The sequence below is a fragment of the Rhinichthys klamathensis genome, unplaced genomic scaffold, assembly GCF_029890125.1.
Source record: "Rhinichthys klamathensis goyatoka isolate OS25496 unplaced genomic scaffold, OSU_Roscu_1.1 h1tg000198l_1, whole genome shotgun sequence".
Taxonomy (NCBI): domain Eukaryota; kingdom Metazoa; phylum Chordata; class Actinopteri; order Cypriniformes; family Leuciscidae; genus Rhinichthys; species Rhinichthys klamathensis.
The window spans coordinates 734,090-755,568 of NW_026606724.1; the positions used below are offsets into that span (position 1 = coordinate 734,090).

At 39.2% G+C, this 21,479-nt stretch overlaps 1 protein-coding gene across 1 annotated transcript; it reads right to left on the reverse strand.

Moving 5' to 3' along the window:
• Positions 1-226: 226 nt before the first annotated feature.
• On the reverse strand, positions 227-18,538 carry lin28aa (lin-28 homolog Aa). The gene is made up of 3 exons (XM_056263130.1): positions 18,338-18,538; positions 9,017-9,201; positions 227-431 (listed from the first exon to the last, which is right to left on the reverse strand). Exons 1-3 carry the CDS (start codon positions 18,536-18,538, stop codon positions 227-229), a joined length of 591 nt encoding a protein of 196 aa, XP_056119105.1.
• Positions 18,539-21,479: the final 2,941 nt, after the last annotated feature.

Sequence of the window (21,479 nt, forward strand, 5' to 3'; positions counted from 1 at the left end):
ACGTTTTTACCAATCGCCAACTCAAGACGAGGAAGCTCACTTCATGAGATATGAGGAAACTACTGCAGAAATACACCAAACACTGAAATTCCTGAGAGCAACTCTATTCCTGAGTGCTAGACCGCTAACAAAAGTGACTTTCTTCTTTGCTTTTATAGACCTGAGGAAGTTCCAACAGCAGCATTATGCATTTGTTTTTTCCAGTATAGTGAAATGATTGGTTTTCTCAGTTGGTGGGTGAATGACTGTGCTCCTCCTCCTCCACGATGGGACCTGCAGATGTCCCCTGAGAGCCCTGCGGCGACTGCTGGGCTTTGGCGGGACAGTTGGCGACCATGTGCGCGACACTTTGGCAGAAATGGCATCTTTTGGGTTGCGGAGGCAACTTGCACTCTTTGGCATGATGGTCCAGACCGCCACAGTTGTAACACCTGTGGAAAAATTATAATCGGAAATGTATTAATGATTAAAAACAATCCCCATAAGGGTTAGTGCCCGACGAGGTGTCCACTGTCAGGTGTTAATGGACGACGGCGAGGCGTGAACCGTCCGACGCGCAGCGGAGCTCCGCCGAAGTCCATTAATACCTGACAATGGACACCTCGAAGGGCATTAACCCGCTTATACCACGGTCACTTGCCAAATAACACATTTTTAAAACATTAGTTTTTATTTTTAATTAGTTTTACAATCGAGATCTAAAGTTTTTACAAACAATAACTTGGTTTAGAATTATACCATGGTCTGGGTGAATACTCGATTCTGATTGGCTGCAGGGTGTCCATTAAAAAGTGATAGAGGACACCTAGTAAAGGAGTTCTGGTGAAACTGTTTACCGTTCGAAATTAATATAATGCGCTGACTACATCGGCTGTGAGTAACCATAGCAACAGGCAGTCGAAAGTGTAACCATGGGCGTTTTTAAACGAAAGTGTAACTGTAACGAAGTGTAAAGTGTAACGAAAGCCGAACTTACATGAAAAATTCTGGCTCGTAAGTTAGCTAAACTGAAGGGCTCTACGAGCTGAGCGGACTATAAATATCTCCGGTTGCTAAATAAACCGTCAGGCGTAACCAGGGAATTAAAGGGTTATTTCACCCAAAAATTAAATTTCTGTTATTAATTTCTCACCCTCTCGTCGTTCCAAACCTGCAAGACCTTCGTTCGTCTTCGGAACACAAATTAAGATATTTTTGATGAAATACGAGAGCTTTCTGACCCTTCATAAACAGCAACATTATTTCAACTTTCAAGGCCCAGAAAGGTAGTAAACACATCGTTAAAAGAGTCACTGTGACTCCAGTGGTTCAACTTTAATGTTATGAGGCGACGAGAATATGACTTTATTCAACGTTTTATTCTCTTCTGTGTCAGTCTCCTACGCTGTTGACGAAGTGTAAACAGTGCAGCGCTTCCTGGTTCTACAGAACGCTGGCTCATTATTGGCCGATGTTGGTCACGTGAGCACCTCGACACACGTGTGTGATGCGGCCAACGACGAGCCGGCGTTCTGACGTAGAACAGATGGAAGAGTTCGGTGGGAGTTTGCCCTCCTCTACGGGTTTGGAACGACATGAGAGTAATAGACCTTATTCACAGCAGCGCCATCTTGGATTTTTATTGGGAATGAAAGGAGGCTGTGAGGGACAGACATGCATCTCTTCAATGGGCTGTACTGTTATTTGATGCGGTTTTGGATTGCTCTGCTCATGAAACACTGGAAAAATATCTTTTCAAGAAATTTCAGTTGACAAAAAACTCCCAACAATATAAGCTGTGAAAAATTGTAAGTAATTTAGGAGCTTTATAAAGCTTTTTACTAGCCTGGTTAAAACCAGAGCATTCTCAGTTGTAACTGAGTTATGGTCTGGCAAAGCGTCATAGACAAATCATTTCCAGAGGGGCGTCACCAACGGACGTCACGGATAGACCTAAACCCAATCAGAGCGATGAAGATGATGACGTATGCAGAGCGGCGGAGAAACATCTCGAGTGTTGTTCTTTGCTCGGTTTTTAACTAAAAGGAAACGTTCAAATGGCTTAAAACAGACGCGATAGCTGATTGGAACGAGTGATGTTCGACGGCGGCATCCATCTTTGTAATGTCGGCTACAAAATCTGCTTCAAAATCCCAGCGCTGTCGTCATCGTGTAAAGCCCGCCCCAACGCTTCTGATTGGTTGCCTCGATTTCGGCGGATTGGAAATGGGCTTGAATGAGCTCTTTGCCAGACTAACTTTCAGAGCAAATCTAAATTTGCCGGAAGTTGTCTGGGTTTTCCCAGGCTAGCTTTTTACAGCAGATGCCATTGGAAACACTGCAAGTCAATCCCTCACAGCCTCACTTACATACCTGTCATGGTGCTCACTGAATAAGGTCTATTAATGATATAAATTTCATTTTAGGGTGAACTAACCCTTTAAGTGAAAGTGACTTACAGGATTACAAAGCCCTTAAAGGACATGGTGGCGGGGAAAAAATATGGGATGGGAGGAAAAAGTAAAAACGCAAAACTTTTGACTTCTTTGCGAGCGAACGCAGAATTTCTAGGGGGGAACACAAAACAACTGCGAGAGAACGCAAAAACATTGACGTAATTTTCATCACCATGTCCATTAAGGTCTCCGTAACTTACTGAACCGTTTGGGGCATATAAAATAGTTAGTGAGTGTGTCTACATGTACAACAAAACTGCTGGAGACCATCGAAAAGCAGGCCATTCTAAAACTTTCATTTTCATGAGATATGTGTGTGTGTGTGTGTGGCTTTTATGGCTTATATTCATACGATATAGTGAGAATCTGGAGCTCATATTTGAGTAGGAAAAAACACCTAAGTTTTATTCAGAGGCTCAAACTGAGCAAAAAATATGTAATTTTGTGCAGTTGCTTATTTATATGGCCAAAAAAATTGTAATGTAAATCAATAAACTACTTAGGCTTAGGCTACATAAAATCATATAGATATCAGCTGTCCAATAATATGTCGTAGTAAGATAATATCTAAATGCTTAGTTTTAAATTAAGATCTGTAGTTTTAAAATATAATATAATGCAATACAATACAATGATTGAGAGATGAACTAATAAACTTTCCTCAAAAGCCTGATGGATCATATTTAATGCATTTTAACATGATATAAGAAATGATGTATGGATAATCAAGTAAGCCTACAGTACGTTGCTTCAGTCCAGCGAGTGTTCATCTTGACATATTACTAACAATATATAAGTTATTCTTACTGTACGTTCACTTTATAAAAATCAGAAAAGATTTCACAGCAAAAAGACTGAAGAGCTGAATGTGGACGTTTTTACAATTACCCTATAAAGTATGAACTATCAATCAGACAGAAGAAGGCATGTGGTGTATTTAGAGGCCTTTGCGTATCAAATATGAGGGTTGAAGTTCGCTAAACTGAGTGAGCACATATTCCACATTTCCAATGAAAATAAAACGTGGCTCTTTTACTCTAATAAAGCGTATTGTGAAAGTGTTCAATCGCATTGACACAAGGATCTCCCAGTGGCATATGGGCGGTGGGTTTGGGTCATTGATGTCCACTCGGCTGAGGTCATGTGGGCGACTGAGCGCAGGGCACAGGGGACCTCAGGGTGGTTTACAGGCACTGACCCGAGGCCTTCATCAGGACAGTGTGGCACGGGCCGACAGCAGGCGCGGCGTGAAGAAGCCAATGACGCCCTTTGTTTGAGAAAAGCTGCAGCAGCAACCTATGAACTATGACCTTTTGCAGCCCTCACCCCCAAACACCCCACCCAGTCCCTAAACACATGCAGTTTCCATGGCGATGCTGACCCCTGACCCCTCTCGGGCACCTTCATCTGGTATCAATTAAATAAACCGCGGCGTCTTCTCCACATCCTCTGAGGTCGAAGCAGGAACGGAGTGTGTGTGACGTTCACACTTTATTCTGGCGTGTGAAAAACAAGTGTGATTAATTGTAATGAAAGTGCACTTGTAATCTTCAAATCTTGTAATAATTGTGTAATTGTAGTAATACTTCAAACCTCTCTCTCTCTCTCTCTCTCTCAGGTAATATTTTAAATGCTACTACAATTAATGGTATGAGTTATCATCATCTCATACATCTATTTTGTAACTATTTTAAGTGTAGCCGTAACCATATTTTGTCATTAAACCTTTTCTCTCTCTCTCTCTCTCTCTCTCTCAATACATATATATATATATAGTAAATACAATTATTTTGATGTGTTGCCTAACATACTAAAGCATATGTAAAATACCGTACTTGATTATAATTGTATCTGTAGTGTGTTTACTATTAAATTTAAAGTTAATATGTTTTAAATGTATCGAACCGCCACTTCCTCATTAAAAATATACTGTACATGTCATACAAGTTTCAATAGAAATTACATTAAAGTAGCCTATATTTTAGTTTACCATAAATGCTTGTCAGTAGTACATTCACTTTAACCATATTTTTTAAAGACGATTGAAATTAAATATAAAGATGTACTTAAGAGGGTCAAAAAAAGCACTTAATTGCATTAAATATAAATTTAAACTACAATATATTTCCACTTAATTTGAAATAACATGCAATTACGTGTCTAAAAATAATCCATTCAGTTCACACTCAAGTATATTGTTTTAAAGTATGTTGTTTCTGCAATAAGCACTCTTTTTAAAAGTGTGCTCACAAGGGCTGCTTCAGTAAAACAATGAGCTAGTCCACGGAGCTGATGAATAATCATGATGGACAGATGTTAGACCTTCTTAAAGGGGCAACGCGCTCCAGGGATGTATCGACCCTCTGAGGGAATAAAGATATGCGTGGAGATACTGGCTTTCACATGCTGGCCCAGATCATACATCTATAACATCCATCTGGAATAAATTCCTTGCTTTAGGTATGCAAATGGACTGATAATTCTGAGACATAATTTTTTATGTTAAAAACTGGGTGATAGCTAAAATTGAAAGTTGCTTTCAGTTGTAAGCATTTTTTTAACAACCTCAGGATTGGGGGATTTCCATCAGGTATAAATGCATCAGTGACCAGGCGTTTTAACCAGTTATTGATCCGGGTCACATCGACGGCCCTAACCGAGGGCAGAGGTGGGGGAAGGGGTGAGATTACCCAAACACATTTTTCAGATCAAAGAGAGGGACTCCAGGCTCTCCCTTATGAGCTGCTAAAACAAACACACACACTATAACACTACTCACTGATATTGAAGTGACAACAGGCGAACGTTACCTAAAGGATTAGCTATTTCTACCTGTAATATAACATAGTGACAGTGTTTTTACATGTGCAACAAATGCTGATCAATATCACAAATCAGGTCATTGTAAAAATGTTCCTTTCCGTGAGATTTAATTTTTGCTTTTTTCTATTTAAACAGTTTCATTAATTGCATGTGCACATCAAATATGCTGGAAGGGTAGCAATAAAAGGATTCAACGTCAAAGCCAAACCGGCTACTAGAGAATATTTACGGCCCTGAAATGCCTTCCGAAAAGAAGCAGGGTTTGACAGTTAAAGCCTTAAAGGGATACTCCACTTTTTTTGGAAATAGGCTCATTTTACAACTCCCCCAGAGTTAAACTGTTGAGTTTTACCGTTTTTGAATCCATTCAGCCGATCTCCGGTTCTGGCGGTACCACTTTTAGCATAGCTTAGCATACATCATTGGAGTGGACAAGACCATTAGCATTTCAAAAAAAAAATGACCAAAGAGTTTCGATATTTTTCCTATTTAAAACTTGACTCTTCTGTAGTTACATCGTGCACTAAGACCGACGGAAAATGTAAAGTTGCGATTTTCTAGGCTGATATGGCTAGGAACTATACTCTCATTCCTGCGTAATAATCAAGAAACTTCACCAAGGCGTAATGATATGACGCAGCGCCTGAAAATAGGCCACCTTCCGTCAACACAACGGAACTATTTTCAGGCGCTGCGTCATATCATTACGCCTTGGTGAAGTTTCTTGATTATTACGCAGGAATGAGAGTATAGTTCCTAGCCATATCAGCCTAGAAAATCGCAACTTTACATTTTCCGTCGGTCTTAGTGCACGATGTAACTACAGAAGAGTCAAGTTTTAAATAGGAAAAATATCGAAACTCTTTGGTCATTTTTTTTTAGAAATGCTAATGGTCTTGTCCACTTCAATGATGTATGCTAAGCTATGCTAAAAGTGGTACCGCCAGAACCGGAGATCGGCTGAATGGATTCAAAAACGGTAAAACTCAACAGTTTAACTCTGGGGGAGTTGTAAAATGAGCCTATTTCCAAAAAAAGTGGAGTATCCCTTTAAAGGGTTAGTTCACCCAAAAATGAAAAACCTGTCAGTAATTACTCTCCCTCATGTTGTTCCAACCCCGTAAGACTTTCGTTCATCTTCGGAACACAAATTAAGATATTTTTGATTAAATCTGAGAGCTGGATCACTCCTCCATAGGCTTCTTAAGGGATCGAAACTGGCCGGCCCAAAAGTTATGAAAGACATCGTTGGGTGAACTAACCCTTTAAGGTGTGGTCATAAATCAGAATTTTAGCAAAATTGTGCAGTCAAACCGGTCCACTGTCAATATTGTAGCGATGTATGAAGCACAGCTCGCACAAAAGTCACTGCCAAACCAAGCTAATTTTGCCAAATTGAGAGATCAACTTCTTTCACTCTGAAGGCACCGATATACCTTAAGCGAAATCGAAGAACGAACATGTGTGACGTAATTTTAAACAAAATACGGCCAAAACAAAGTTTGTTTTGTGTTTGTTTCGGGAGTCCTGGGGTGTTTCCCACAACGCCGTAACTCGCTCCTTCACTACCGCAGTACGATGCATCGCTGAAGAAATCAACTAGCTCGTCACGACTGTTTCCCCAAACCATATTGTCGCAAAGTGGTCGTTCAACCACGCTGGTTTATGACGTCACGCACGTGTGTAGTAATAACTTATTTTAATGAAACTGTTTGAGATCGGATTAATGCTAGATGTTTTGATATAAATTACAGACATGGCATCTGAGGAATATTTCTCAGTTATTTTACTTTATTTCCAGATTCAATCATAGACTCGTTCTTACACACTAGAGCTCGTTCACACATGCGCAGTCTTCAAAAACGGTGTTTTAAATCTCTTGACAAACTCAAAGACGTAAATGACATCTGTATGTATTCTAAATAAAGACACAGGTTGCACTGAATGTCAGCTTGCTTATTTTACTCAAGATCAGGATTTATTGAGTCCACATGTCATGCAAACTAGAAACTGCTTCTAACCACAGCTCGAGATCTGTCGCTCACACACACACCTCTGCGATGCTGTTTGCGAATGTTCGTTGGAACGATGGTTTCGGGAAACACCGACTCGTTGAACTGCTGATAACGACAGAACTTGCGACCGTAGTTGGCTAACGATGCTTTCGGGAAACACACCCCAGTGCAGCATCATCACGAAAGTTTGAGCCTTGCCAATTGAAATATTGAAGTGTAAGAAGACGCGAAGGGGAACTCAATTCGTTACACGGTATGTGGGAAGTTTTCTGTGCGCAAACACCCGAAATGTGTTTCAGACTTGCGCGCGAATACTAATTTTAACTTTCTTTAATCTTCTTGCGCTTGAAAATGCCCGTATTAGCGAATATCCTTATAAACATAGTCAGTTATGTCTTAAGTGAATGTAAACAGTTGAGAAAGAAAATGCATGTGTATCAGTATATTGAATCCTGCATGAGGTCTTAAAGTGACAGCAGCCTAATATATAGGCCTACCTGCTGCCGTCTGTGTCCTTAATGTTTATCAAACAACAAAAGACAGAAAAATCACTCACTGCTCTTGACTGAATAACTTTAATAAGGATTAATCTGTTTAATTTATACAGTGAAGAATATGCAGTGCTAATTTACATTTGATTACTTTTTTTTTTAAAGTTTCTGTACCTGAAAATTTTACATGTTCACTAGTATCTAAAATGTTGGAGTCATAACTGCCGGTTTTTGCAAAAACAGTGTTATGGCTGGTAAATTTTCTAAAGTCACTGGCCACCGGCAAAAATATAGTTTTAGGCCCTGACTTCACTGGAGGGGCGCTTTACAATAGAAACTGAATCTGTACTTCTAATTGAAAGAGACACTGACACTGTTTTTCATGTTTAATACTGTAAAGCTGCTTGATTTGAAGCGATCGACAGTATAAAGTGTTATATAAATAAACGTGACATGTCTTCACTGCTGAATTGCAGAGCTGGTGCAAACATATCCACATCACTATGATCAGATGCTTTCTGAACTGCTGTTTTCTCATCGTTTTCTGCACCATTTAGGGGTAAACTAGATACTAAAGTATACCTTTTAAAATGGCTTTTGTATCACTTTTTTCTGAGACTCAAACAAGGGATCCAAATGGCACAAATACTTAAAGGGATAGTTCACCCAAAAATGAAAATTCTGTCAGTAAACAAACAAAAATAACGACTTTATTCAACTATTAATTTCCTTCTCGAGTGAGTTCAACCCAGAAGCGCTGCGCTGTTACACTACGTGAACTATCTCGAGGCCCACAGAGAAGGAAATTAATAATTGAATAAAGTCATTATTTTTGTTTGTTTTTTTGCGCACAAAAAGTATTCTCGTCGCTTGATAAACTTAAGATTGAGCCACTGTAGTCACTCGGACTATTTTAACGATGTCTTTAATAACTTTTCTGGGCCGGCAAGTTTCAATAACATAGAAGCCTATGGAGGAGTGATCCAGCTCTCAGATTTAATCACACATATCTTAATTTGTGTTCTGAAGATGAACGAAAGTCTTACGGGGTTGAACAACATGGGGGCGAGTAATTACTGACATTATTTTAATTTTTGGGTGAACTATCCCTTCAAAATAAAGCTACTGGATTTTTGTTGAGAAAGACCCATGTTTCTCAGTAACAAAGAGGAACTGCCCCAGCTGTAGAAAGACTGTTTGAAGCTAAAGCTAAATATTTGAATGGTCATATTGTAGCTCTGAGACGACTCACCTGTCTCCTTTGGCTCTGCGTTTCGGGACGCTCTTGCCTTTGGGTCTCCTCTCACTGCCCACACAGTGAGCTCCTCCGGGACCCGTCACCCGCAGAGACTCGAGACCCTTGGAGGACTTCTTGAACGTGAACTCGACTGCCTCGCCCTCCTTCAGACTGCGGAAACCCTCCATGTGCAGTTTACTCTGAGAAAAGCAGCAAAATGATGTAAGGATTTAAATTGTAAGGATGGAAATGCGAAACGTCTGTTAATGTACAGGACACTATTCAACGACAAAGGTCCATGAGGTCACCGAGGTGGTCCGGACATAATAAATGTTGTGAAATAATTGCCTAATATCGTATTAACACTACTTTAGTGCTGCAAGGATATTGCACAGCACCAATAACACCACTCATCAATCCCCAAATATTTTAGATGACCAATCAAATCAAAGTACACAGGCTTTATGTTCACAGAAGCCACTGATTCTAGCGCAACCCAACGCTTCAGTAAATGGTCATAATGCGATAAAATGTATACCTAAACTAAACATTTCATATTTGACAGCTGTTTTAGGATAGAGATGGCAAACGAATAAACTTTTGTCTAATTTGCCATTTTCTGAATTGAAAAAAGGCCTATATGTAATGTAATAATTAGTAACTGTCAATGTGAGGGGACAGGAAACATGAAGGAAGCCGTGTTCATCATATTAGGCATCAGATTAATAATGAACATGTACGTATTGTAAATACATTTTATAAACTTATTTACCTATAGTGTTCATAGCCTTCAGTAAATTAACCTGTCTAAGAAAATGATTCATAAAACATATAAATGTCAGTTGACTTTGTTTACTTCTTCTTATTTCTTCACTGACACAGACAAACATGAATAGACTATCAGTCAGAGCTCGGCTTTAGGAGGGAAAGAGACATGGCAGGATAATGAGACTGAGACTAAAAGAAAGAGTAGGCTAATGGAAATTAGGAGAGAGCATGTGTTGACAAATAATTTACTGCCCACTGACGTGGTTTTAAAGCTATTTCTTATCCATTTCTTTTGTCTTTCAAACGTCTTGAAATGCACATGTAGATCAGAAAAACCAACCTTATTTTGGGGGAGCCCCCGAACCCCCCTAACTAGCTCAAATTTGGGGCCGCCCGCAGTGATTTTAAAACGGCCCTGTCCGCATCTGTATGTGTGATTGTGTGATGTGTATTCTTATGGGATATGAAAGAGAAAGCGACTGACTTGTGTGTGAAAAACCCATGCTTCACCATCCCCCGACCCAGGTTACAGCATTCCTGATACACACACACACACATCCCCCCACAGCACACACACGTCTCACTCCCTGATCGCTGGGAAGGATGCTGGGGCAGGGGTCCACAAAAATTCTTCAAATGGTTGCTTGGATTGAGGGCGAACATATTCACTGTTATGAATGAGCTCTTGGCAAAGTGTAAATGTAGTACCTGAACTAATTATTTAAAATCCCCCTGTGGTGTTAATCCAGTTTATAATGTTGTTTATGTGGTGTTTTTAATATGCTTTAAGGGAAACCATGTGTAAGTTCATAAGTCGACAGCATTGCTGAGTATTTCCTCCTTAAAACTGCAGTGAACCAAAGACAGTCTCAAAAACACGGTTTGAAATCGCTGGTGTTTCTGACGTCACAAACGACCTTGTAACCAATCAGATCAACGTGTGATCGTCAACCAGTGGATCTCTGAGCTGAGTGAGTGAGTGGAGGCGGGGCTCGTTTGCATATTCATAGAACCGCGCATACTAAATGAGGCAAGGGTGTCGAGTTACATTCAAGCTATTTTGAAAACGTTTAAATATGTCATTTTGGTGATCAAAGATGAGTTTTAAGGGATAAAATTGACTACAGGGGGACTTTAAAGGAATATAGTGCTGTAAGGATGAAGTATTTTTGTGGGCCAAAGCCTGGAAACAGCTTCGCTTCCATCGTCATGAAGTCAATGGGTTTTTGGTTAAATGCCTGAAATAAGGTCTGGTGAACACAAGCTCAAGATATTTTCACGCTTTATTCTACGACATTAAATACATCAGTAATACCCTTTTGTGATTATTTTAAATCTTTTACTTGGCTATCGTGTCTAAATGGACTATGAGGTTGTCAGGGACATTAAACGTCATCCTGTAATGAGTATAGCCTTTATGTTTAGCTTTTTACTTCTGTATTCAGGCTTCAAAATCCCAAAGAATTTGATATCATCAAATACATACTTTTCATAAATTGAAAAGATTATCATGATGAACAAAAAATTATTTTATTTTATTATTTTCTGCAATAATCTATAAGCAAATGGAAAAATCCTATTGGTTTTTTGTTAAAGTCCCACTGTAGTCAATAATTTCATTCCTTAAAAACTCATCTTTGATCACCAAAATGACATATTTAAACGTTTTTTTTCCTTGAAAAAAATTCTTCGTGCCTTAAAATATCTTGAATGTAACTCGACACCCTCGCCTCATTTAGTATAGGCTTTTCTATAAATATGCAAATGAGCCCCGCCTCCACTCCCTCACTCAGCTCAGAGATCCACCGGTTGACGATCACACGTTGATCTGATTGGTTACAAGGTCGTTTGTGACGTAAGAAACACCAGCGATTTCAAAGCGTGTTTTTGAGACTGTCTTTGGTTCACTGCAGTTTTAAGCAGAAAATACTCAGCAATGCTGTCGACTTATGAATTTACACATGGTTTGTCTTAAAGCATATTAAAAACACCACATAGACACATAAACAACATTAAAAGCTGGATTTTCACCACAGGGGGACTTTAAGGGAACCAGGGTAATGCAAGCTTATGAGTTGGCCTAAAATAAATATGTCATCGCTGCAGCGCTCTATAGTTTACCCATCATTTACTCACGCTCATTGGATGCTCTCTTTGATGGTAAATAAAAAATAATAATTCTTAAAGTCGATGTGAAGGGAAATTTACCCTTTCTATTTTTTCTATGCATGTTCTTATTCTTATTGTCAATTCAACGATTCAATGTTTAATCAAAGTCACAACTCAATCTTCAGAAGTCGCTTGAGAAGTATGTGGAAGTAAGAGTAGCATGGGCCACTTTTATGTTCTTTGAAGCTTGAAAGCCTCAGTTATTGTCATCGCATTCAACAGAGCGAGCAGCGCAGTCCTCAAACAATTCACCTTTTGTGTTCAGTGAAATAAAGAAAATCTAGAACAACATGAGGTGGGTGAATGATGACTGAAATTTGAAGCCTTTTACAAGTCATATTCATAGATAACTAATGCTACCTTGTAGTTTATTAGATATTAGAAATCTACCATCTGCACAGAATGGCATTATATTCATGCATTAAAACAAATGCATTGCTGTTCTTCTTAATGTTGCCTTTCAAATTCTTCTGCCACCAACCAATGGCAGCAATGTTATGTCATACAGTAAATGCATTACACAACTGCAGACCTCATCGTGTTGATAAACACAACGAGCCGAAGCAAGAACAGCTTCGACATGATGGATTATGAGCGAGTATCTCACGAAACATGTCCGATATATATACATACACTCACCGGCCACTTTATTAGGTACACCTGTCCAACTGCTCGTTAACACTTAATTTCTAAGCAGCCAATCACATGGTGGCAACTCAGTGCATTTAGGCATGTAGACATGGTCAAGACAATCTCCTGCAGTTCAAACCGAGCATCAGTATGGGGAAGAAAGGTGATTTGAGTGACTTTGAACGTGGCATGATTGTTGGTGCCAGAAGGGCTGGTCTGAGTATTTCAGAAACTGCTAATCTACTGGGATTTTCACGCACAACCATCTCTAGGGTTTACAGAGAATGGTCCGAAAAAGAAAAAACATCCAGTGAGCGGCAGTTCTGTGGGCGGAAATGCCTTGTTGATGCCAGAGGTCAGAGGAGAATGGCCAGACTGGTTCGAGCTGATAGAAGGGCAACAGTGACTGAAATAACCACTCGTTACAACCGAGGTATGCAGCAAAGCATTTGTGAAGCCACAACACGCACAACCTTGAGGCGGATGGGCTACAACAGCAGAAGACTCCACCGGGTACCACTCATCTCCACTACAAATAGGAAAAAGAGGCTACAATTTGCAAGAGCTCACCAAAATTGAACAGTTGAAGACTGGAAAAATGTTGCCTGGTCTGATGAGTCTCGATTTCTGTTGAGACATTCAGATGTTAGAGTCAGAATTTGGCGTAAACAGAATGAGAACATGGAACCATCATGCCTTGTTACCACTGTGCAGGCTGGTGGTGGTGGTGTAATGGTGTGGGGGATGTTTTCCTGGCACACTTTAGGCCCCTTAGTGCCAATTGGGCATCGTTTAAATGCCACGGCCTACCTGAGCATTGTTTCTGACCATGTCCATCCCTTTATGGCCACCATGTACCCATCCTCTGATGGCTACTTCCACCATGTCACAAAGCTCTAATCATTTCAAATTGGTTTCTTGAACATGACAATGAGTTCACTGTACTAAAATGGCCTCCACAGTCACCAGATCTCAACCCAATAGAGCATCTTTGGGATGTGGTGGAACGGGAGATTCGCATCATGGATGTGCAGCCGACAAATCTGCGGCAACTGTGTGATGCCATCATGTCAATATGGACCAAACTCCCTGAGGAATGCTTCCAGCACCTTGTTGAATCTATGCCACGAAGAATTGAGGCAGTTCTGAAGGCAAAAGGGGGTCCAACCCGTTACTAGCATGGGGTACCTAATAAAGTGGCCGGTGAGTGTATATTGCATATGAGCAGAAAGGTTTATTTTCATGACTGTGAAATGCATCTTATCTCCCTCCTCCAACTGTCAATAGCTTACAGTTATGCAAAAAAAACAAAAAAAAATAACAACAACACATACATTCTCATTACTGTAATTCAGAAATTATTACATACGTTTGTAAAGTAATATCAGGTGCCCTGAAATTAATTGATACTCATTTTATTTAAATCATGCTAAAAGCCATTGTGTCAGGACAGGATGATTTTTTTATTATTGTATTACAGTAATGAGAGTGAGCTTTTTTATATTATACTAAGAGGGAATTTAACGACAACATGCATACAATTTTTATTTTCAGCAGGAAAGATAAAAACCTTCAAGCATCAAGCTGACAGTGTTTTTAAATAACAATTGAAATGAACATAATTGCTTTGTCTATACCTGGTTAACAAAAGTGTTATTTCCCATGAAACCCCAAAGAAATCAAAAGTACGGCCATCTGGCACAAGCATTATATCAGTTTATGAGCGGTTTATGAAACCGAGAATTAAGAAACCATCAAAGTATTCTAGTTCTCTTGGGTATTTTATATAGGATTTTAAGAAAAAGGCAGATAATAATGTATCAAACACCGTCAGTGGATCATTTGGCCGTAGATGACTATAGGTCTTCTTATTGACGTGATGTAAACGGCCCCACGAGGATCTGTAGTAGTGTTTGCTTTGAGGAAACATTGCTGGTTACAACTATGTTGTGGCAGATGCGGTGTTCCCTTTCAAGTACGTCCATTGTGTGTGGGTCAAAGTGACCGTTAACGTATTTCCCTAGACACGTGTGACCCCCAACCCCCAGTTTCCCTTCCTCCCGCTGACAAGCCCTTCCCACAGTAAAAACCCAAGGAAGAGAGCGTGTCCACTGGATCTGTACTGGACATGGATGATCCATTAGGTGATGGAGAAATCACAAGCAAGCAGGTTTTGACATAATAAGAAGCAAAACGCCACAGATATAGAAAGGATCTGTCACGCTCTTCTTCTTTTGTTTGCACTCACAAAGACCAGCAGCGGAGTTGATGTTGTGTAGCGGAGGCCAAACGTGTGTGTAGCACGTGGACCATCAGTGAATTAGTCTATTAGTGTTACTCGATCTTAGTGCTGCATTTGACACAATTGACCACAACATTCTTTTAAATAGACTAGAAAACTATGTTGGCATTAGTGGAATTGCACTAGCATGGTTTAAATCATACTTATCTGACCGTTATCAGTTTGTAGCAGTAACTGAAGAGATGTCTTATCGATTACAAGTTCAGTATGGCGTACCACAAGGCTCAGTACTAGGACCGTTGCTATTCACTCTGTACATGCTACCATTAGGAGATATCATTAGGAAACATGGAGTTAGCTTTCACTGTTATGCCGATGATACTCAGCTGTATATTTCTTCAAATACATATTTTCAAAAGCACATAACTATAGAATCAATTCTGAATGTGCATGTGAACGCCGTCAGCGTTAATCACAGGTTCACGTTTAAAGTCTGATCATTTCGACGGAGGTGAATCAATCCAAAATAACTTTAGCTGGAAATAACATTATTCAAGAACCGCTATAAAGCCAAAACAATCTCTGTTACCTTAAATTATGTTTATCTCTGTAAAGCTGCTTTGAAACAATCCATTGTTAAAAGCGCTATATAAATGAATATGACTAGAATCTGGCCACTGTCGCCTTGGGCTTTCTTAGTTGGGCTTTAAAAGACACTTAATATTCGGTAATATTATCGAGTTGACCGCACTGACACTATTGGATGCGAACAAAACTTGAGCTGAATAACGCCACTATCGTCTTCTGTAGAGCTGCTCATAATTGTTTCATAATTGGTGAACTTTCCACCGTTATTGACCTGAACTGAATCAACACTGAACTGACTGGAGCTGAAAAATGAAACTATTGTCTTTTTAGAGCTGCTTTACAGTCTTATATTTAAAGCTGCAGTCCATAGCTTTTTTAAGTTAAAAATAATCCAAAATAATTATATATAAAAAAACTTATTCTGCCAGTGGTCAAAACTATCTGCTTGCCATAGCTAGATTCAAAACGGTTAGCTTGTAATAATGATTTTAATTCCAGTGGTACTGGTGGGTTTCCGCGGCAAATTCGAGCATGTCTTTGCGTCATGACGTCACACCCGTACACATAAAGAAGGAGTTTCGGCTAGCCGGCTATACTGCGCGTGACGAGATGTTTAGATGTATAGGCTTTTCTCGCAGCACTTTACATAATTAAACTTATGGCATCCAGAAAGATCCAGACAACAATCATCAGTGTCAACTGGAGATTCAGCAGTTATAAAACCCAAAAGACTTCGTACTTCGGATTTAAGGTGGCTAGAGAAAGAGAAAGAAACCGTCTCATGAGAACACAAGGATTTAAACATCGGCGGGGCTTTTGAGAAGTGCGTGAACTCCGTGTTTTGAAGGGGTTCGAAACGGAAGAAGAGACGGCTTTTTTCTGCTGAACAAGTAAGACATTTCAATAGTTCAATCGTGTAACAGTACGTTTTCTTAATTCACACAGTTATGGAGTTTCCTTTGTTGTGCCTTTCTCGTTTTGCTATTATGGAGAATATGAATTCTGAACTACACAGGTAACCATAAAACACATTAAATTTAACATTAGTCATGCAATGCTGATGTGATGTTGTTAACATGAACAATTTGAGAACAAAGTAGGCTATAATTTGCTCGGTTGCTGTAAATCGCGTTGATTAAATCTAACGAAGCTTATCATGTCGAATGCTTTTTCCCCCTTAGTTGGTCAGAACAAAAATGGATTTTACTTACTTGTTCAGAAGACATTTTCTTATGAAAATTCTAATGTTGGTCAAACTTTAAAAAAGTGAATCTGTGATTCTGTATGACAGTATCCACACAGCGCGGTGACTGACAGCAGCACTCGCCTCAATGCACTGTGTTCATCCGCGCTGTTTCATGCCGATTTACAACCCACGTAAAGATGATAATTCCGCGAATCACTGCAGTTATAGATTTCGAACAGAGAGATGATTCCACAAAGAGGAAAAGCTACGGACTGCAGCTTTATTGAAGTTTGCATAATCGTTCATTCTATTATTATTTTCCTGTTTATTACTGTGAAGATGCTTTGAAACAATCGGATCTCTGGGATTTAACCATATAGGGCCTTAAAAATGAAGATGCCAAAAGAAATGATTGTTAAAAAGCTAAATATACAAGACTATTAAGATATCTTTTATATACTTCTTGAGTTACAGGCATGCAAACTAGGGGACTCGGTCAGCGTTGGCATATAATGCAACAAAGATTGCTCAAGTCAACATCTTTTCAGATTTTCACAACTAATAGACCTACCAATCTCTGTGTAAATATAATATAATGAGGCTGCCATCTTTCTGAAGTCCTTTATAATTTACAATCATGTAATTTGGCTCCAAATCTCAGGTGAAATTTGTCATTTTTACCCCCTCTACAAAAGAGTTGATTACTCAATCAATACACACCCATTACATTTAATATTTTGACTTTCATCACTATTTATAATATCAAACAAAATCTCAAATTTGAGAAGCTTGGTTGATTTGACATGGAAAAACCCTATATAAATAAAGGTGACTTGACCCGTTTGGGGTCAGTTCCTACTTTGTCCATGTTTAATGGACATTTCATGTTTTCAAATATTTCTAATGAGTTTATACTCTGTGAAACAAATGTCCATTTAACCTCAATTTTGCATATGTATAATATCATTAAGTTGTTAATTAAGGTGTTATATCAAACATCTGGCTCCATTGAAAAGCCTTGACAGATCTTCAGTTTGCTCACTGACAGGCATGTACACTGTCCAATACTACTCTTAATCTGCTGTTCATGGGGATTGGGATGTGCTAAATGTGCCGAATAATACTAAATGAAGGTACACATTCCTGGTCTATATGAAGTGCCAGCAGCTCTCGGGACACAAATGGCCACCCAGTTGGTCACTCATACAAAGGGGCTCCTAAATGTTTCTCCGCATATCTGTGGCTAATGACTTTATGACAGGAAACAAGATTAAAGGGGTCATCCTTGAAAGTGCTCTTGCTGACAGGCCAGACTATTGTTTTAAGACATGGCACTTACATGGGAAATGAGAGGTGAGAGAGAAACACTAACCATACCAGGCTGGAGCAATGCAGAAGTTCAAATACTTTGGGCAGTGAATCTGTTTGCCTAGTGTTTGGACAATCAGGAGTGATTGGATTTGCCATTTAAGAGCAAGACTAAGCCAATTTAGATGTTGGCTTTCCAAAGCATAACAAATAGGTAATACAACCCCCATTGAAATTGAGCGCTGCAGGGATGACGTATATATTTTTAGGCCAAAGCACAGAAAAGAAAAGCATTTTACCACTTCCGCTTTTTGTTGAGGGAACCAGGGTGATGCGAACTTGGTCTATAAGATTATTATTGGGACCTAAACATTATTCTCTATTTGATCTAGCTGATTTATTTCAAACTAAATAACCTGCTGTCCATATGTTTCTCAGCACTTACCTGATGGACAAACACGTCAACTGGAGTTTCTAAAGGCACACCGTCTCGTCTGGTCATAGATAGGAATCCAAAACCCATCCGAACATTGAACCACTTGCATACACCCACACCATGGTAGGACTGAGGGTCTTCCTCGGCGGCCTGCCCCTCCTCCTCCTTGGTTTTCGTACACCCTCCTGCAAAACCATTTACATTTACCATCAGAGGGGAAATAAATGCATGTGTGTGCATGTGAAATTTCAAAATTCGAATATAACAGAAAGAGTAAAAAACAATTGCCCGAAATGATCTAGAAACCATCAGTGGTTGTATTTAAAAAAAGAATGACACATTATTTTAGGCCTGGTTTCACAGACAGAGCTTAGATTAAGCCAGGATTAGGCCTTTGTTCGATTAGGGCATTTCAGTAGCTTTTATAAACGTGCCTTAGAAAAGAAAAAAAAACATTACTGGTGTGCATTTTGAGGCAAAACATTGGCAGTCACATATTTTAAGATTGCTTTCAGTTAAAACAGCTCAAACATCCATTTTAGTCTGGGTCATATTTGCACGTTTACGATTAAAGTGGCGTAGACATGTGTGGCATGAAACACATTTTTATTTAAGCAGAATAACAATGTAGTGTTATTACTATATATATATAAATATATTCTCATATTTTTATTTGACTAAATAATTTACATCAGAACATGCTGACGTTTTATAGTGCAGAAAGCTGGAAATAATTAGTAGTATGGCAAGCTGTTTTGACTTTTCTTCATTCAAAGGATATGAATTCTTGATATCAACAATTAAATTCTTCTTTAATTGTATTTTCACTAGTTAAATGTGAGGCTGCCATTCAAATTCAAGTGTTGATCTCTAGTTGAAATTCCAATTTCACATATCAGAAATACAATTTCTTACTAATAAAAATCATATTATTTGATACCAAGGTTAATAGCGCAAATGTCTATTATTGATATCAACAATTGAATTGCAACTATTATTTTTTTCATTGTTGATATCAATAATTCGATTGTCATTCATTGAAATGTTAATTTCTGATATCATGAATGTGATTGTTACTACTAAGAAAGCCATTTTAAATATCTGAAATTACTCTCATATTTATTGATATCAGAAATACATTTTCAGATATTAGAAATGTAACATGCTGAACTACATTTACAGATATCACGAATTAACATTTCAACTAGTGAAAATTGAGTTCTCGATATTATTTTTTGTTTACAAGTAGGCAAACCACGTAATTGTTGATATATTATAGGTCTATATCAATTTAAAAATCTATTACTTTAATAATGCCTCTCATTGGCAACACATGCTGGCTCTTTAGGTGTTTCTCTCCAAAGTGATGGAGACTTTCCAAATGTGCGCTAACATGGTGAACCCCGACGAAGAAAACACTCCTGTCCTGTTCGCTACTTCACCTGGATAGTCCTGTTGTAAACCTGAACCCATGGTGAGCGGAATTAAATCCTTCCCTTCTGCGACCAGCACGGGCCTTAAACCTTCCTCGAGTCTCATGTAAAACACACTCTCACAACTCAAGAAGAAACGGGAGCAAAACAAAGAGGAGCTCCACGATAACCTCACTTACACGAGTCCTGCACGAGGGAGTGGAAAACCACACGGAAACATGAAAGACAATGCAGGCAGGGACCCCCAGCCCCCCACGGCCCCTGAACAAGCAACACCTTGATGAAGAGGGCCAGAACCTCGAAATTAAAATGCCATACCCTCTGCCATGGGCTCCACTCTGTGCCTGTTGAGTTCGGGATGTTTGCGTTAAATCTCGTTTTCTCCAGGTGATCTCTCAGGATCGGTCACTGCTCTGTACTGATGCTTCTCATGCTCGACCCTCTCTCTCTCTCTCTCTCTCTCTCTCTCTCTCTCTCTCTCTCTCTCTCTCTCTCTCTCTCTCTCTCTCTCTCTCAGTTTCGGTCAAGTCCACGTGATTCCCAACCACTCTCCCCTCCAGGATGACCAACACATTCCTCAATGCATATCCCCCCCCCCCCCCCCCCCCCCCCCCCCCCCACACACACACACACACACACACACACCACCCAGTCCAAAACAGACCAATCACACAGAGAGGGTCCGGCCCCCAACTCTTCCACACATAGGTGACCACAACAACCCAACTTTAGATATTCGTTTGACACTTTGGAAAAGGTGAACATTAATGCGCGCGTTTCGCCTACATGCACGCTCTCAAGCCGATTATGCGTAATAAGCCGACAATGCAAGTGGTCATGTAAACGCGTTTTCCTCTAATCGAGTACGGATAAGCATTAAACCGATCGGAACAGCTCGATTTTTGTCTTTTTTACCCCCATATCGCCCGGCATGTAGGCTTAAACACTATTTTTCGACCCAAGAAATTTAAATTATAAAAAAAAAATGTGTTCTCATCAAAATACTGCATGAGAGGATATGAGTCCGTAAAACAACTGGTTATTTTAATAAGCTAATTTCTGGGAGTTATTACTGAGTGCATGTTAAACGTGATTATGTTGCACTGACAGGATCAAATTTTGCATCGTCTTTCTTTGGATAGGCTATTGGCTAATTTGTCATAACGAGATATTTTAATAGCTAATTCTTAACAGTGTGTTTGTTTCATTAACTTGATTTTTTTTTTAGATGTTTCTAAATGAAATGGTCTCAACATGTTCAAAAAGCCATGCTGCAGTTCCTGATCATTGACCGTGGTTTGAAGGATTGCATCGTCAAAGCATAAACCAAAAGTAGGCTATAGCCTAATTTAAATTATCTCACGAACAAAAAATAATAATGAAGAATTAGGCTACAACTAATTTTAATATCCAAACATTCAAAAGATTCTAGCTGAGGATTCATGTGCACCACTTTACAAAATCATCGTGTTTTACTAACATTTAAATTGTAGGCTATTTGTAAATATTCCCAATTGTTTATAAAACAAGAGCATTATGGAATAAAATCTGGGTAAATTATGAAATGTTGGCTAAAAGTTGCATAAATTAATTTTAATTAATGCAACACTTGTTTGTTGTTCCGTCGTGCACGCGCAGAACAAACAAAACATAGTTTAGCCTATAGCCTACTGTCATCCACCGACCTTATTTATTCAATAGCATATGATCAATAATAC